This window comes from Podarcis erhardii, assembly GCF_964252035.2.
Source record: "Podarcis erhardii genome assembly, chromosome: 10".
NCBI classification, from domain to species: Eukaryota; Metazoa; Chordata; class Lepidosauria; order Squamata; family Lacertidae; genus Podarcis; species Podarcis erhardii.
Window position 1 is genome coordinate 9,708,506 of NC_138500.1, and position 18,718 is coordinate 9,727,223.

Genomic DNA, 18,718 nt, shown 5'->3' on the forward strand with positions numbered 1-18,718 from the left:
GCCGCTCGGGGCTGCACGACCTCGGCTCTCCCCCTCGGAGAAGTCGCGGCGTCGGGAGGGGAACCTGTGCCTTTACTGCGGTGGGGGTGGACATTACGCCCGTTCCTGTCCCGAGAAGCTACCAGTCGCAGGGAAACCGCCAACCTCGGTAGCCGAAGGCCCTAGCAACGTGGGGTCCCAAACCATGCAAGAAGGGCCCTCACCAGTAGAATTGCGACATCTCATGGTACCGGTGCGTCTCTACCCTCCAGGTGGGCCCTGGATTCTTACCCACGCTTTGGTAGATTCGGGGGCAACCCGCTCCTATATGGACGCTGCCTTTGCCGCTCATCATCAGGTGCCACTTCAGAACAAGCCAGAACCGGTACAGGTGGAGGCAATTGACGGACGGCTCCTGCGTTCGGGTGCCGTCACTCGGGAGACCCAGCCCTTGGTCCTGTGTCTCCAGCAGCACCGGGAGGTGCGAACCTTGGACATTGCCTCCATGCCCCGGTTCCCCCTGGTGCTCGGAATGGACTGGCTAGAGGCTCACAACGTTCAGATTGACTGGGTCAAACGGACCGTACACTTCCCAGATCCATGTTCCCATGCTCAGTCGCAGATGCTAGCGGCCGCACCCACGGAGGAGGCAGCACCCACGCTCCCAGCCGTGTACCGGGACTACCAAGACGTGTTCGAGGAACGGGGGGCAGACCAGCTGCCGCCGCATCGGTCTTTTGACTGCGGCATAGACCTCCAGCCCGGAGCGCCCCTACCGGTGAGTCGCTTATACTCTCTAACAGAGCCAGAGCGCGAGGCTTTGCAGGACTTCTTGCGCAAGAACCTGGAGCGTGGGTTCATTAGGCCTTCCACCTCGCCTACTGCGGCACCAGTGCTCTTTGTTAAGAAGAAATGTGGGGAACTCCGTCCTTGCCATGATTACCGAGCCCTGAACAAAATCACCATCCCAGACCGGTACCCCTTGCCCCTTATTTCGGAGTTGCTGGAGCGGGTGCAAGGGGCACAGGTGTTCACCAAGCTGGACCTCCGGGGGGCCTACAACTTGATTCGGATCCGAGCCGGGGATGAGTGGAAGACAGCGTTTGGGACCCGGTACGGGCAGTTCGAATACTTGGTTATGCCTTTTGGTTTATGCAACGCGCCTGCTGTGTTCCAACGCTACATCAACCACGTGTTCCAGGATTTGTTAGACAAGTACGTGGTGGTGTACTTGGATGACATACTGGTTTACTCCCGTGACCCGGCTCGCCATGAGGGACATGTCCGGACCGTGCTGCAGCGCTTGCGTGAGCACCGTTTGTACGCAAAGCTCAGCAAGTGCGAGTTCCATCAGCGGACTGTGGACTTCCTTGGTCACCGGCTCTCTCCAGATGGGGTGCAGATGGACCCTGGGAAGGTGGCAGCGGTTCGAGAATGGGCGGCACCCCGGAACCGCAAGGACCTACAGCGTTTCCTGGGGTTCGCCAACTACTACCGGACCTTCATCGCAGATTATGCTCATCGCACCACCCCGTTGACCCGGCTACTGCGCCCAAAGACGCCGTTTTCCTGGGACGAGGAGGCAGAGGAGGCGTTCCAGGGGTTGAAGGCCTGTTTCCAGAGGGCGCCGATCTTACAACATCCTGACCCCTCTCGACCCTTTGTGGTGGAGACCGACGCCTCCAGTACGGCTCTCGGTGCCGTCTTGTCTCAACAGAATGGACCTGAAGCGCCACTCTTGCCCTGTGCCTTCTATTCCCGCCAGCTCCTACCAGCGGAGCGTAACTATACTGTGTGGGAGCGGGAACTACTGGCCATCAAGGTGGCCTTTGAGGTCTGGCGCCACCATCTTGAGGGGGCACGACATCCGGTGGAGGTGAGAACCGACCACCGGAATCTGGAGTACCTCCAGACCACCCGCAAGCTGAACCAAAGACAGATCCGGTGGGCGTTGTTCTTTTCCCGGTTCCAGTTCCGGATCCGCTATATCCCTAGCTCTCAGAACCAGAAGGCAGATGCCCTGTCCCGGAAACCTGAAGACAACGCAGACACGGTACAGCAAGCAGAACCCACCACGATCCTACCTCCAGCTGCGTTCCTGGCCACCCAGGAGGCGGAACCACTGCAGGCTCGGGTGCGGGAACAGCAGCGGGTCGACGCTTGGGCCCAGGAACGACTCCGGGAGCTGGCTGAAGGGTCCAGCCCACAGTATCCGGGGCTGGTCCTGCATCAGGGTCTTCTGCTGCACCACGGCCGTCTGTACATCCCGCCAGGGCCACTGCGGCTGGAGGTTCTCCGGATGGCCCATGATGCCCCAGCAGCGGGGCACTTTGGACGGTATCGGACCACCCATCTGGTCAGTCGTGAGTTTTGGTGGCCCCGCCTGAAGGCCGACGTGGCTCGCTACGTTGCTGGTTGTGATGTCTGCCGGCGCGCCAAGGGTCCTACCGGGCGACCCCCCGGCCTACTTCAGCCATTGCCAGTTCCACCGCGCCCTTGGCACACGGTTTCGTTGGACTTTGTAGTGGACTTACCCCCGTCTCGTGGCTGTACCTGCCTTCTAGTGTTCTCCGACCATTTCACCAAGATGGTGCACTGCACCCCCTGCCCATCTGTACCCACAGCCAAGGAAACCGCTCAGCTGTACCTTCAGCATGTCTTCCGCCTGCATGGCCTACCAGAGCGCGTGGTGTCCGACCGGGGCGTTCAGTTCACATCCCGGTTCTGGCGAGCATTACACCAGACCCTCGGGACAGAGGTCTGCCTCTCGTCAGCCTACCACCCACAGACCGATGGCCAGACGGAACGGGCGAACGCGGTGCTGGAGCAGTACCTCCGGTGTTACTGCAGCTACCAGCAGGATGACTGGGTCGACCACCTGGCATTGGCGGAGTTCGCCTACAACAACGCGGTGAATGCGTCCACCCAGCAGACCCCGTTCCAGGCCAGTTACGGTTATCATCCACGGCTGTTTCCAGATGTGCTGCCGGCATCCGCGGTCCCGGCGGTGACGGAGTGGCTTCAAGAGCTCCAGTCCCAGCAACAGCTTTTGGTGGAGCAACTGCACCAGGCCAAGGAAGCGTACAAAGCCCAGGCCGACCGCCACCGCCAGGTGGGGCCGGAACTTCGCGTCGGTGACCTGGTTTGGCTCTCCACTCGCCACCTCCACCCCTCTCGACCTTCGCGGAAGTTGGACGCCCGCTTCACCGGCCCGTTCCCTATCGTGGACCAAGTCTCTCCTGTAGCATTCCGTCTCCGGTTACCCGCAACCCTGAAGGTTCACCCGGTCTTCCACAGGTCCCTGCTGAGTCCGGTGGCCCCACCCGACGAGTTCCACCCGAACCGTCCCCGTCCGCAGCCAGTGTTGGTTCAGGGAGAGCCTGAGTATGAGGTGGAACGCATCCTGGACTCCCGATACCGCAGGGGAAAGCTGCAGTATCTCATTGACTGGAAGGGGTATGGACCGGAGGACCGTTCCTGGGAACCAGCGGCCAACGTCCACGCACCTGCCTGCCTCCGAGAGTTCCATGCGACGTACCCCGGCAAGCCGGGTCCGGACCCTCGGTTGAGGGGGGGGCCTGGGAGGGGGGATGGTGTGATGGCCTGGGATTCCGATTCAGAGGATGAACCAGAGGAATCCCAGCCTACACATGAGTCCCCGCCTCCAGGGCCGGCTGAACTGGGGCAAGGCCTAGATGCTGAAGAGCCTGCACCTGTGACAGAGCATCAGGAGCTGGCCCCAGGTGAAGCCCTTCTGGCCCCAGAGGGGCTTGACGACTCAGTGGCCACAGGTGAGCCTCCTCCAGGGCCCAGTAACCCTTCGGCCTCTCCTGATCTGCAGAGGCTTAGGGCAGAGAGGCGAAGGGAACTGGTTGCCCCCAGGAGGAGTGCTCGCCTTAAGGCCAGAGGAGGCGGGGCTCCTGGGGGCCGGGACCGCCCCCGGCCTTAGAAGAGGATAAAAGCCCAGTCAGCCTGGCCCCAGGTTGCGGGAGCAACGTCGTTGTTGGCTTTGGACCTTCCTGTGTTCCTGATCCCTGCTTGGCCTCCTGTTCCTGACTATCCGGTGTTCCAGTTCCCAGCTCGGCCTCCTGTTCCAGCGTACCTGTTCCCCGCCCGGCTCCCCGTCTTGGACCTCGCCCCGCTTCGTGTGGACTCTGCTTACACCCACGGTACCTTCCCCCGGGACCAGCACATAGATAAATAGGTACCGCTCCAGTGGGAAGGTAAACAGTGTTTCCGTGCGCTGCTCTGGTTCGCCAGAAGTGGCTTAGTCATGATGGCCACATGACCCGGAAGCTGTACGCCGGCTCCCTCGGCCAATAAAGCGAGATGAGCGCCGCAACCCCAGAGTCGGCCACGACTGGACCTAATGGTCTGGGGTCCCCTTTACCCTTTACCTATTACCTTGATTGGGACACTATACTTCTGTGGCTCTGTCGCTGATTGGATCGTGGCCTTCCCCCCAAGTTAGGGTCCACCCAGTTTTTATTTTTCCAGCAGAGGGGCTACCTATACTCAAGCTTATCTGAAAAATGAACTGGGAACTCTGGCCCCAAGTCTGAGCACCTGTGATAACCCAATGAAGAAACAAAACAAAACAAAGCACTCTGCACATTGTCAGAGACACCCTTTCCTTTATTATTCACATGACGCTGGGGTGAGTCTGTTTTCCAAGGAGGACTGGAGGCTAAGTGCTGGTTTCAGTTGGACCTGTGGATACACAGCATGTCAGATCTTCAGAGGTCTGCGCACTGCACAATCAAACAATAGACTGGAACCTGGAATGTCGGGATGCAGTCGGCTCAATGTGTTTTGAGGGGCTGCATTTCCTGTTTTAGCCTCAGTAAAATTGAATTAATATATTTACAGACATCACAAAGGGATTTGTAAGGATAGCACACAAACACTTTCCTAAATCTAGTCTCCCACCTTTTTTTTTCTTTTAACAACAAAAATCTTCCTCAATGAATGATAAAAGAAATTGCACTGCAGAATTATCAAAGGAGAGAAAAATCCAGTGGGATTATTATAGGGAGGGGTCAGGGGAAGTATCGATCTTACCATCATTTTGAGGTAAGTGATTTTTTGTGTGTGAGTGTACCATTGTTTCGTTCTGCAAATCATCCCACCAGTGGTCTGCATTCGTCAGCCTCCCCAGCTGCCCACCTTTCAACGAAAGCCTAGGGCAGGCATCCCCAAACTCAGCCCTTCAAATGTTTTGGGACTACAATTCCCATCATCCCTGAATGATGGTCCTGTTAGCCAGGGATGATGGGAGTTGTAGTCCCAAAACATCTGGAGGGCCGAGTTTTGGGATGCCTGGTCTGGAGGAACACAGCAAGAGGTAACTCGTCCCCATTAGCGTTCACAGATCAACAAGTTCAGGCAGCCAGGGAGGCTGCACAGCACTGGAGAAGGGGGTTTATAATAAGATAAATAATAAGATAAATTCAAAGCACTACGTGGGGGAAAATACTAAAGTGCCCTGAGGAACGAGGCAGGAAAATAGAGGCCTCTTTTCACAAGAAAGTTAGTAACTGGGGGACAACAGATTTGGAAACCACACTACCAAAAATGTTCTGTTCTGAGACAAAGGAGGCATTTGAAAGGAGCTTTCTGTTGCCAGCATCTACATGAATGTCCCCACTGTGGAAGGACGTGTGGATCCAGAATTGGCTACCACAGTCACTTACGGACTCACTGTTAAAACCGTGTTTATGGAAGACAATCTTACTCGGCTATGAGTGATCGCCAAAGAAGAAGAAGAAGACGGTGTAAATTGAGCTGTGCATGGACTTGCATTCTTATTCTTAACTAAAACATGGAAAACTGCCTTATAGTAAGTCAGACCATTGGTCTATCTAGCTCAGTAGTGCTTACACGGACTGGCAGCAACCCTCCAGGGTTTCAGACAGGGAGACATTCCCAGTCATATCCGGACATGGCCGGGGATCGGACTGGGAACCTTCTGCATGCAAACACAGGAAGCCACTCTCCCCGCCAGAGAGAAGCTGTTTGATTGTGATAGGCATGATTCAATTGACGCAAATGGCATTTAAATCTCATTGATCTCAAGGGAGAAATTAACCTTGCCTGCTGAAATCAACAGGATCTATTAAAAGTGCTTCATTTGGGCTGGTTTGTGACCTTTCAGATTCAATGAAAATGTAGCACCATAACTGTGGAGTGCAAAAATATGCACTTTAAAAAATTGTTCATTCAAATGAATAGCTGTCAACTTACATATTTGAAAATAAGGGACCAGCAGCCTCAAAAATAAGTGATCAGCAGCCAGAATAAGGGATTTTCAGAGCACAGGTATGTTCAGCTTCTGAGTCCCTCTGAGCCAAAGGCAGAACGCCCAGCCAGCAGCCAAACGAAGCCTCAAGCGGTGGTTCCCACAGCGCAGCAACCCGGCAAAGGGGATGCAGCAAGGAAAACCACCGTCATCTCTCCGCTGGGAAGCGCTGAGCAAAGGCGAGTCCCCAGGCAACTCAGCCGATTTGATCGGCACAAGGCATGCAAGCTCCACCCCCAGCCGTTCTTAGACTCCTTATTGGGTGAGCAACACAGCCAAGCGACACAGTTGGAGCTTCCCCCCTCCCTGGCTGGCAGGGAGGGAGGGAGAGGAGCTGCTTCCTTTGAAACCCGGGAAATTTAAGGGACATCATCAATAAGGGACAGCAGCGGGACACGGCGCTGGGATAAGGGACTTTCCCGCCAAATAAGGGACGGTTGACAGCTATGCAAATGAAATAGCCCACATTCTGTAAGCTATTTCCTGTATTATGAGCACCACAGACAATATTCGCAATCTTTTATTGTTCCTTTCTTTTTAAAAGTCCACATTAGACCTTATTATAGTCACTCGGGAAAATGTCCTTTAGTGAACCAGAGAGCAGGCAGCTGTCTTGTATAAATTGAATTCCTTTTGAAACAAATCTTGAATTTCTTTGGCTTTACAAAACGCTGTCAAAGTGCAGGAATCGCCTCAGGACCGGATGGCTTCCTATGTGTCAAAAAGCAAGTGGGGTTCTTTTTCTCCTCAGAGTCGGTTTTCCATCAAGGAGCTGGTCCCTGTGTCAAAAGGGTGAGAAGCCAAGTAATCCTTATAGACCCCGTCGATCAGTTTCTCTGCGTTGTTCTTGGCAAACCAGCAGTCCACTTCCTGTTCGCCATTGTAGATCTTCCTCTGCTTCCATACGACGGGAATCAAGCGCCCTTTCAGCTCTAATGTGTTCCCAGCATTTATGTCCATGCTTTTCGTTAGATTCCCACTGGACATTTGGTGTCTCTCCCCAAGAGGTTTTTGGGTAGTGAGCTTAACGTTTTGGTGTAAGAACTGGCCTGTGTAGGAGGAAAGGGAGAGCTTGTCAGAGGCATGAATACAGATAAGTAATCTTGCAGCCACTCATAGCAGGGCCTTCACTGTGGTGGCTCCTGCCATGTGACACATTCTCCCCTTAGAACAGAGGGGGAGCAATAAATCACACGGTGTCTGTCAAGTTAACTCTTTATTCAAGGAAACAAGTTGACTCAGGGGGGCAGTCCTACTGAACACAGCAGTTTGTCTCAGTAGATCTTGCACCTATGACACAGTTGGGACTGAAGGTCCTCACCTCCTCCCCCTTCCTAGGCAATCTGAGACTCCCTCAGCATGCCTGTCTCTCTTCCTCCCTCTTCATACCTCTTCTGGTCCTGGGAGACCAGAGGTGGGGGAGCTAGTCATAGCAGCAGGAGGAGACACCTCGGCTTCTTCACAAATTTGTGTGATGGCCTGGGATTCAGACTTGGAAGCTGAACCTGAGGAATCCCAGCCTGCACAGGAGGCCCCGCCTCCAGAACCAGCTGAGCTGGGGCTGGGGCTTGAGCCTGAAGGGTCCTCACCTGTGCTGGATCCTCAGGTGCAGGCATCAGCTGAGTCTGCTCTGGCTCCTGAGGTGAGGGAGGACCCATTGCCTGCAGGTGCTCCACTCTCAGCCCCATCAGGGGAAGCTGAGGTTGCCTCTGGGTCCGGTAACCCTCCAGCCTCTCCTGAGCTGCAGAGGCTCAGGGCAGAAAGGTGGAGGGAACTAAGTTCCCGCAGGAGGAGTGCTCGCCTCCAGGCCAGGAGAGGCAAGTCACCTGTGGACCGGGGCTGCCCTATGCCTCGGGGCAGATAAAAGCCAGTCAGCCCCAGTCCCAAGTTGCAGGAGCAACATTGTTGGTAGCCTGTTCCTGCCTGTACCCTGTCCTGCTCTTCTGCCAGAGTTCCTGACCTCACCCGAGTCCCTGCCTTGGATCCCACTTCAGCTTTGACGGACAGCCTCCATACCGCACCCTCGACCTCAGACTGGACTCGGACCTCGCCACACGGTTAACCTTCGGGACCAGCACAATTTGACTCGCCTCTGCCTCTCGGGCCCCCTCCTCTCTTGCATCTGCCTTTGATTCTGGACTGATATCTGCCACAGCCTCTTCCTTCTCACTAAGTCCTGCTACCTCTTCTATTAAAACTATAGCATGATTAGTTTTTAGATGCACAAAGAGTCAAGGGTCTATCACCCAACCACCACTGACACAGGATTCTTTATAGCTGGGATATATTCCAAAAACATGAATATCGATAATGTAATAAATAAATAAATAAATAAATAAAAGAAGGATGCTTCTCACCCCTTAAGTAGCCAAAACACTAGCCCTCTGCTGCAAAAGTGTGGCTTGGTGGAACCCCAAGGATTGCAAGAATTCCAAAGATCTTTGGGCGGGGGGAATCCTAGAGAGGCATAGCTCCCATGCTCAGTGGCCACTAAATGCTAACTTGGGGCGTGGGGGTGGGGGTGGGAATGGGGAGAGAACAGGGGAGGGAAGAGAAGGAGGAGCAATAACCCTGAACAGAAGCATTCTACACTGTGTAGACACTGTGAGAGCCAGTGTGCTGTAGTGGTTAAGAGCGGTAGACTCGTAATCTGGGGAACCGGGTTCGCGTCTCCGCTCCTCCACATGCAGCTGCTGGGTGACCTTGGGCTAGTCACACTTCTCTGAAGTCTCTCAGCCCCACTCACCTCACAGAGTGTTTGTTGTGGGGGAGGAAGGGAAAGGAGAATGTTAGCCGCTTTGAGACTCCTTAGGGTAGTGATAAAGCGGGATATCAAATCCAAACTCTTCTACACTGCAACATTTTGTTGCAGGTCCCTATTTGCCTCATTCTTAAAAGCGCAAAAACGGCAGCCGGGGGGGGGCACAGGAGGGCGAGTTCACACGCTCTGCTGGACCCCTAAAATCCCCACTCCTCCATGGGGAGTTTTTCGGGGGGGTTGCCTAGCCCTGGCGCTCACCCCCAAAGCTCTAGCCGCCAGAACCGCGCTGTCCTTTAAGCGGACGACACGGAGCGTGCCGCCATTGCCTCTGCAGCAAACCGGAAGTCCACCATTTACCTCACTCTTAAAAGGATAATAACAATAATAAAAAATTTTATTTATACCCCACCCTCCCCAGCCAAGGTCGGGCTCAGGGCGGCTAACAACCAATAATAAAAACAAGTTGAATGAATACAACTTAAAAACAAGATTAAAATACAACATTAAAACATTAAAATGCAGCCTCATCACAGGAGGAGAAAGGAAAAAAGAAAGAGGGGGAGGGAATCAAATTGATTCCAAGCCGAAGGCCAGGCAGAACAACTCTGTCTTACAGGCCCTGCAGAAAGAAATCAGAGCCCGCAGGTCCCTGGTCTCAGGAGACAGAGCGTTCCATCAGGTTGGAGCCAGTATTGAAAAGGCCCTGACTCTGGTTGAGGCTAATCTAACTTCCTTAGGGCCCAGGACCACTAGAATGTTGCTATTTATGGACCTTAAGGTCCTCTGTGGGGCATACCAGGAGAGGCAGTCCCATAGGTACGAGGGTCCTAGGTCCCAGGATAGGCATTGTACCAACTCATTCTTGCACAATTGGGATCTTCTGCTTCCCAGTTTGAAGTTCCCTGTCCCTAATTCTTGGAGAGGGTGCTGGGAGAAGCTAGAGCATCCGATCTAATTTAGGCTCCATGGCCTGGCGCCCTACGTTCTCAGAGTGTTTCCCTCTTACCGATCAGCCCATGAGAGCTTGGGGAAAGGCCTTGGCTGTTGGAGATGTAGAAGCCCAGATGATCCTTTTGGTAGGGAGCAGGGTTCTTGTAGTGGTGGATCAGAACGACGAAACCGACGGTGCCCCTTATGGCCACGGTGACGTTGGAACGAGCCGCAATGGACACCTCGAGGTTCCTGCTTGCTACTGTGGCGCTGCGGTCGCAAGGCAGGATGAGCCTCTTCCCATCATCCATGATGACCTTCGTGGGAGTGACCTCCAGGTAGGACCTTTCTGGTTTGTTGCTGAGAATGGTGATGCTTCTGAAGTAGGTCCTTTGCTTCTTGTGGCCTCTACGAGGGGCAGGGGCTCCCACCAGCTGGCCATTCACGGTCACACCTTAAGGGGCAAGGAAGAAAGGCAATGGTTCGGATGCTGAGCCAAGAGGAACATTCAGGAAAGACAAGCTTTTGTAGAGTCTGCATCATGAACTGGATTTCTGAGACACACTTTTATTTTTGAGGATCATAAAATTTCAGAGTTGGAAGGGACCCCAAATATAGTCTCTTCCAACCCCCTGCAATGCAGGAGTCTCAACTAAAGAATCCATGGCAGATGGCCACCCAACCTCTGCTTGAAAACCTCCAACGAAGGAGTGTCCACTATCTTCCGATGGAGTCCGTTTCACTATTGAATAGTTCTTCCTAATATTTAAAATTCTCATAGACTTTCTGCATGGAAGGGAAAATGAACTTGTAATATCTGGATTTGAAGACTGACAAAATATTGGTTTATAAAAAAATAGAACAGTTGGATGTTAATGAATGAATAGCATATTTAGCCGCAGGACAGAGAACCAAAAATCATTTTATATTTTGTTTTGTTTTGTTTTGTTTTGTTTTGTTTTGTTTTGTTTTTTGTTTTGTTTTGTTATTTCTCTCTTTTTCTTTTTCTCTCACCCCCACCCCCACCCCCACTTTCCCTCTTTTCTTCTTTTTGCTTTCGTTCCTTTTTAGGTTAGATTGTTAAAAGCATTTCTTTTATTCTGGTGTATTACAAAAAGAAACTTGCATTGGCTATGGACTTTTGGGCAAGTATCGATCAAAATGGATATTTGCAGAAAGTTCTTCCTAAAAGAAAAGCACATATTTGGGTAAAGTATGCATAAAAGGAAAAATTGGAACACTGAATTAGGGAGTGAGTGGAGCAAGGTAGAGGTCATAAGATAGATTCCTCTTAAAGGTCTTGTTTTCCTTCTCTTTTGTAAAACTATGGTTGCCTTGTCTTCCTGATTCTCGTGGTCACCCCCCCCCCAATGCCCTGGCTGGTCAAGAACTTTGCTGCCATGTAAATAATCCTCTTACAAATCACAGCTGCTTAGGAATTCCAGGCCAGATCAGAAGCTCAAGACCTCTAAAACCATTAGGACGGAAACATTTTAACTCCAGAGCTCCCATCGCCTTGATTTAATCTGCTTATTGAGGCAAACTGTACCAAAGGAATTGGAGGCGTGCAGGACACAAGGGTCCAAATCCACACAGACATTCAATGACATAGCTGTCAATGTTTCCCTCCCTCCCCCTTTATTCCGAATAGGATTCCTTGCAAGAAAAGGGAAAAGTTGACAGCTATGTTCAATGATGACAACATGGTTGCCTTTATCAGGTCATTCAGCCATCAGAAACAGGAAGTGTAGGTGGGGAGGCTTGCCCCCCACCCTTCCCTCCGCTGTGGCCCCAATCCAGATAATTCCCTCTGCATTTTGGAGATGGAAATTATAGGGAGGTCCAGTCAGGGAACTCCACAAAACTCTGGTGTAACATGTTCTTTGGAGGCTCCTGGCATTTGACACTGTATGGCACGGGTAGCAGTTAGTATTCATTGTTATTTTGATTTCAATTCCTTGCCTGTTGTTCAGCACAAGGTCCCAGTGTGGGTGACAGCAGTGGTTTTGAACCAGTGTGCCATGGTACCCTGCCTGGGGTGTGCCATGAATGATGGTCAGGGATGCCTTGGGCAACACTGGCCTCTGTTCCTCTTTCCTTCCCTCCTTCTTCTGATGCCCTTTAGCATCTCTGCCTCCCAACACAGCTGCTGCAGCAGCCCTAACTACAAGCTCCCCAGTCTAATGGTGCCTCTGGGGCTGGCCAGGAGGTGCTTCCTAGGCCCCTGTGGGGCAGTGTGAGGAGGCACCTCTCTTTGGGGTCGGGGGGCAACTCAAGAGACCTAGTGCTTCCTCCCCAGTCACTTTTAAACAAATGGAGCCACTGCTAAAGGATAAGGAGAACAACAGACTTTTTTTGCACGCTGCTAATCTAGCTCTACTGGGACGCGGGTGGCGCTGTGGGTTAAACCACAGAGCCTAAGACTTGCTGATCAGAAGGTTGGCAGTTCGAATCCCCGCGATGAAGTGAGCTCCCGTTGCTCGGTCCCTGCTCCTGCCAACTTAGCAGTTCGAAAGCACGGCAAAGTGCAAGTAGATAAATTCGTACTGCTCCAACAGGAAGGTAAACGGCATTTCCGTGCGTTACTCTGGTTCGCCAGAAGCAGCTTAGTCATGCTGGCCACATGACCCGGAAGCTGTATGCCGGCTCCCTCGGCCAGTAAAGCGAGATGAGCGCCGCAACCCCAGAGTTGGCCACGACTGGACCTAATGGTCAGGGGTCCTTTAGCTTTACCTTTAATCTAGCTCTATGGACAAGGGTGGCACTGTGGTCTAAACTGGATGAGTTCCTGAGCAAAGATAATCATGCAGACCCAAAATTCACTGAAAAGCTGTGGGCCTACGTTACCATCAACCAACTGTTGGCTGAGAGGGGAGAAGAAAAGCACTCAGTGGATTTCTTAGAGCCTTCCCGGAAGAGGAAGAATTTCTGTAATTCTAGCTCTGAAATAATGCTAGCTGAGACCCAGTACTAGTGATTCTGTGTACTGTACAGTTAGTATGCATTCTGTGGAGTGGGATTGTGACTGGATCAGTTTAAAGGCAAACTTGCTTAAGTCACCCTTTAAGTAGTGCGGGTGGCGCTGTGGGTTAAACCACAGAGCCTAGCGCTTGCCGATCAGAAGGTTGGCAGTTCGAATCCCTGCAACGGGGTGAGCTGCCGTTGCTCAGTCCCTGCTCCTGCCAACCTAGCAGTTCGAAAGCACATCAAAGTGCAAGTAGATAAATAGGTATGGCTCCAGCAGGAAGGTAAACGGCATTTCTGTGCGCTGCTCTGGTTTGCCAGAAGCCAGCGGCGTAGCGTGGGTTATCAGCACCCGGGGCAAGGCAAGTAATTTGCGCCCCCCAACCCGGGGCAAGGCAAATAATTTGCGCCCCCTAACCCGGGGCAAGGCAAGTACAGTAATTTACTCTCCCAAGCAGCAGCAGCAGCGAGGCTTCTCTCCTTAATTGATTCCCCCTCCACACCGCGTCGTTTCCTGGCTGCTCCCCCCCCCTTCCCCTCTCTCTCCTCCTCGCTCTGCTTGCCTTGCCCTGCCCTGCCTGAGGGCACCCTGAGGAGACTCCGCTCTCCTTTTTGACCAGGCGAGGTGGGAAAAAGGGGGGAAAGTCTCTTCCCGCCCCCTCGCCAGACTCCCTGCTCCGCTCGGCTCACTACCCAGGCGGCCAGTGGAAAGAGAGACGCAATTACCTCTCCCTCCGCTTCGCCAAGCTGTCAAAGCCCGGCAGCAGCGGCAACAGCAGCAGCAGGCGCAGCCAGACCCCCGCGAGCCAGCCAGCCCGCCCGCCCGCCCGGCTTCCTCTCCTTTTTTTGCCAGCGGCAGAAGGCTTTGCTCTCCCCCTTCTGCGACCTCCTCGCCAAGCCGAGCGAGCGCGGGCTCCCTAACCAGTGGATTTTAGTAGGGGCAGAGAGCTGCTAGTGCGAGTGCGCCCCTGCCCAAGTTGCGCCCGGTGCGGCCGGCACCCCTGGCACCCCCCACGCTACGCCACTGCCAGAAGCAGCTTAGTCATGCTGGCCACATGACCCGGAAGCTGTACGCCGGCTCCCTCGGTCAATAAAGTGAGATGAGCGCCACAACCCCAGAGTCGTCCGTGACTTGACTTAACTGTCAGGGGTACCTTTAATCTAGCTCTGCTAATACAGAAAGTAAACATTTCTTTCTTCTTCCAACATACCAGAGTTCTTATGGTCGGAAACCAATCTGAGGATGTCCCCTGGTTCCCCGTCAATGTTGAAGCAGACCGTTAGCTTGCTCAAGGGGAAATCGACGACAAAATGAGGGTCCCCATCCGCTGGAAAGACAAGAATTAAATAAGAATAATGCGGAGTCGCAGACTTTAAGGCTCCCACACACACACAGCACCAAACAAAAATGCTACCCCATTTGAGGAGAGACCTCTTGCTTCTTTCCTCCATCACCAGCACCACCATGAACATTTTGTAGCTTTGGGGGTAGGGTTTTCCTAAAAGGAAAAACAAACTAGACTATAGTTAAGACTCCAAAGAAGACCATCCACAATGGACTACTGTTGAATGTAGCGAAATGAATTTGAGATGCCTTCAAAGACTACGATTTATTGGGGCAGATGTTTTTGTGGGTTTTGTCTGATGCAGCTTGGAACGAGCCTCAAGCTCACTCTAGCTTCCAACCTTGGTTGTGTGGACAAACCATAGTCTGCCATGTTTTGGATGAGACAAAGAAACAAACTATGGTTTGTCTTGAAGCAGGATACACAGGAGGAAGTCATTGGGCATTTAGCAGAAAAGGGGTGAAGAGATGAGGCTCATTCCACACCCCTTAAAAAAAATTATTTATGCTTTTCAGATTTATACATTTCACTGATTTTACAATCATTTTGACATTTCTAAACTCGACTTACTTCCCCCTTTTTCTGCAGTTCCTTAAATTTATTTTTAATACCGTCTGCATATCCAAATTATCTTAATTTCCTCATTTATTCATCTACTTTAAATATAAACGCACTATAAAATTGCAGATTATTACAATAATCTTGCCAATGTTCTTATCTGTTTATAATTTATCTGTAAATATTCAATAAACTATTTCCATTCTTTTATAAAAAGTTTGTTGTCTTGATTTCTTATTCTTCCGGTAAGTTTCGCCATTTCTGCAAATTCCATAAGCTTCTGTATTCATTCTTCCTTTGCTGGGACTTCTGCTTCTTTCCACTTATGGGCAAGTAACATTCTCGCCGCTGTAGTAGCATACATGAATAGATTTCTATACATTTTAGGTAGTTCTGTCCCTATAATTCCCAAAAGAAAAGCTTCTAGTGTTTGTTTTCTACAAAGGTTATTTTAAACATCCTTTTCATTTCATTATATATCATTTCCCAGTAAACATTAACCTTACTACAAGACCACTACATATGATAAAAAGAACCTTCTTTCCATTTCCAACACTTATTTGATTTAGATTTATACATATGAGGCTCATGCTGTTCTTGCGGATGTAACGTTGATCAACCCCACTGTGACATTTCTACACAAAGCTCAAAGGAGAGGAGAGCTTGGCTGTCTGGCTGGTGTACCGGCCACCTAGCGCACCAGCAGCCACCCTGTCAGGCCTGCTGGAGGCGGTGGCCGGCTGGGCCTTGGAGTTCCCTAACCTATTGGTATTGGGAGACTTCAACTTCCATGCTGATGCCGCTCCCTCCTCACAGGCTCTGGACCTGGTGTCTTCCATGGCGACACTAGGGCTCTCCCAGTTTGTTTCGGGCCCCACACATCAAGCAGGCCACACGCTGGATTTGATCTTTGGTGCCGGTATAGATGTGATCATGTCTCCTTCGATGAAAGTGCCATGGTCTGATCACTACGCTCTGAAAGCCAGGATTGACTTTCCACCCCCACCCTGCTTAGGTGGCGAGCCGATTTGGGCTCGCCCGCAGAGGCTGATGGACCCTGATAGATTCCGTCAAGCCTTGCGGGACCTTGCTCTCCCTGGCGACTCATTGACTGAGCTTGTTGAGGGCTGGAATACCCAGCTCCTGGCAGCCATCGATGAGATCGCACCTAAGCGCCCTCTGCGACCCCGCAGAAACCGGGCTCCCTGGTTTACCGAGGAGCTTCGGAAAATGAAGCGGGACCTCAGACGGCTAGAGCGAGTATGGCGGGGTGCCCGTGACGGAGCCTCAAGAACATCTTATAGGGTTTTTATGAAAACCTATGAGATGGCTGTGAAGGCCGCTAAGAAGTCTTACTTCTCGGCCTCCATTGCATCCGCTAGCTCTCGCCCGGCGCAATTATTTAGTATAATTCGGTCTTTAACGTCCCTTGAAGGACAGCCAAATTTAAATAACAATCTGACACACAGCTGTGAGGCATTTGCGAGCTTTTTTGCGGAGAAGGTCCTGTTGCTCCGCCATGACCTCCCTGCCAATTTGGATACAATAAAGGAACTGGAGGCCCCTCGACTGTCCTCGGGTTCAGTATTGGACCATTTTGACCGGATATCTCCAGCCGATGTGGACAGACTCCTCCAAGCTGGAAAGCCCACCACCTGTCCTCTTGACCCGTGCCCGTCATGGCTGATTAGAGCATGTCCAGACGAGGTGCGGGCCCCCCTGGGGGATATCATCAATTTGTCCCTTGGCACCGGGATATTCCCAGGGGAACTGAAGGAGGCAGTGGTGCGTCCGCTCTTAAAGAAAACATCATTAGATCCCTTAGATCTATCCAATTACCGCCCGGTTTCGAATCTTCCATTCCTGGGTAAGGTGATTGAGAGAGCGGTTGCTGAACAGCTTGGTAGGTTTCTGGATGAAACATCGGCTCTGGATCCATTCCAGTCCGGCTTCCGTGCTGGTCATGGGACCGAGACGGCTCTGGTCGCCCTAACAGATGATCTCCGTAGGCAGCTGGATCGAGGCGGGTCGGGGCTGCTGATTCTTCTAGATCTGTCAGCAGCCTTCGACATGGTCGATCACGAACTCCTGGACCACCGCCTTGCCGACGTGGGGATCCAGGGCACAGTCCTTCAATGGCTGCGCTCGTTTCTCTCTGGTCGGGGACAGAGGGTGGCGCTCGGGGGGGAATTGTCATCGCGCCACTCCTTGGTGTGTGGAGTGCCTCAGGGTGCGATTCTCTCCCCGATGCTTTTTAACATCTTTATGCGCCCCCTCGCCCAGCTTGTCCGGAGTTTTGGGCTGGGTTGCCATCAGTATGCCGATGACACCCAACTCTATCTGTTGATGGATGGCCATCCTGACTCGGCCCCCGATACACTGGCGAGATGTCTGGAAGCTGTGGCTGGATGGTTACGTGGGAGCCGGTTGAAGTTAAATCCTTCGAAGACAGAGGTCCTCTGGCTGGGGCGGGATGATATGGGATTGAGGGGGCAACTCCCATCTCTTGCGGGGGTGCAATTAGTGCCAGCACCGTCCGTTAAGAGTTTGGGTGTAATCTTCGATACCTCCCTCTCTATGGAGGCGCAGATTACAGCTATAACAAAGGCGGCATTTTTTCATCTCCGCCAAGCTAAGCAGTTGGCCCCTTATCTCTCTCGCCCTGACCTAGCCACTGTGATCCATGCGACGGTCACCTCCAGACTGGATTATTGTAACTCGCTCTACGTGGGGCTGCCCTTAAGACTGACCCAGAAACTCCAGCGGGTGCAGAATGCCGCGGCGAGACTCCTTATGGGGTCTTCGCTGCGAGATCACATTCAACCGGTACTATACCAGCTGCACTGGCTCCCGGTGGAGTACAGGATCAGGTTTAAGGTGCTGGTTTTAACCTTTAAAGCCCTATACGGCCTAGGACCCTCGTACCTACGGGACCGCCTCTCCTGGTATGCCCCACAGAGAAACCTACGGTCTGCAAATAATAACATCCTCAAGGTCCCAGGCCTCAGAGAGGTTAGGCTGGCCTCAACTAGAGCCAGGGCCTTCTCGGCTGCGGCTCCAATCTGGTGGAACGCTCTGTCACAAGAGACTAGGGCCCTGCGGGACCTGACATCCTTCCGCAGGGCCTGCAAGACAGAGTTGTTCCACCAGGCCTTTGGTCAGGGCGCAGCCTGACTCCCTCCTCTGGCAACCTGCTTAGAATCTTGCTTAATTAGTTGCCATTAATTTGATTTTAATTGATTTTATAATGTAATATTTTTAGAATGTGTGAATATTTGATTGTTTGATTGTTGATTGTTGTTAGCCGCCCTGAGCCCGGCTTCGGCTGGGGAGGGCGGGATATAAATAAAATTTATTATTATTATTATTATTATTATTAAAACATCCAACGAAAGGAAAGCACTTCAGTTATTGAATTGTTTTGCTGCAAAATAAGTGAAATCCAAGTTGTGTTCACTTCTGAGTCAAAACTGGTGGCCCAATCCGCCATCAACATATGGGAACAGCTCTTCCATGTCACACTTCGTTCCTTGAGACCAGCAGATGAGGGGTCACAGTTTAAGGTGCTCCCAACCCAACTTGGAAGAAATGGAGGCAGTGAGAGATTTTACATTCCTGGGCTCCATGATCACTGCAAATGGTGACAGGAGTCACGAAATTAAAAGACGCCTGCTTCTTGGGAGGAAAGCAATGACAAACCTAGACAGCGTCTTAAAAAGCAGAGACATCACCTTGCCAACAAAGGTCCGTATAGTTAAAGCCATGGTTTTCCTAGTAGTGATGTATGGAAGTGAGAACTGGACCATAAAGGCTGATCCCCAAAGAATGGATGCTTTTGAATTATGGTGCTGGAGGAGACTCTTGAGAGTCCCATAGACTGCA

At 52.0% G+C, this 18,718-nt stretch overlaps 1 protein-coding gene across 1 annotated transcript in view; it reads right to left on the reverse strand.

Moving 5' to 3' along the window:
• Positions 1-4,593: 4,593 nt before the first annotated feature.
• ITIH5 (inter-alpha-trypsin inhibitor heavy chain 5) overlaps positions 4,594-18,718 on the reverse strand; it is a 65,389-nt gene continuing 51,264 nt past the window's right edge. The window contains exons 12-14 of the mRNA XM_081879712.1: positions 14,144-14,260; positions 10,045-10,422; positions 4,594-7,326 (exon numbers count right to left, since the gene is read on the reverse strand). Coding sequence (XP_081735838.1) covers positions 7,025-7,326; positions 10,045-10,422; positions 14,144-14,260 — 797 coding nt within the window. The 3' untranslated portion in view covers positions 4,594-7,024. The remainder of the gene's footprint in view (positions 7,327-10,044; positions 10,423-14,143; positions 14,261-18,718) is intronic.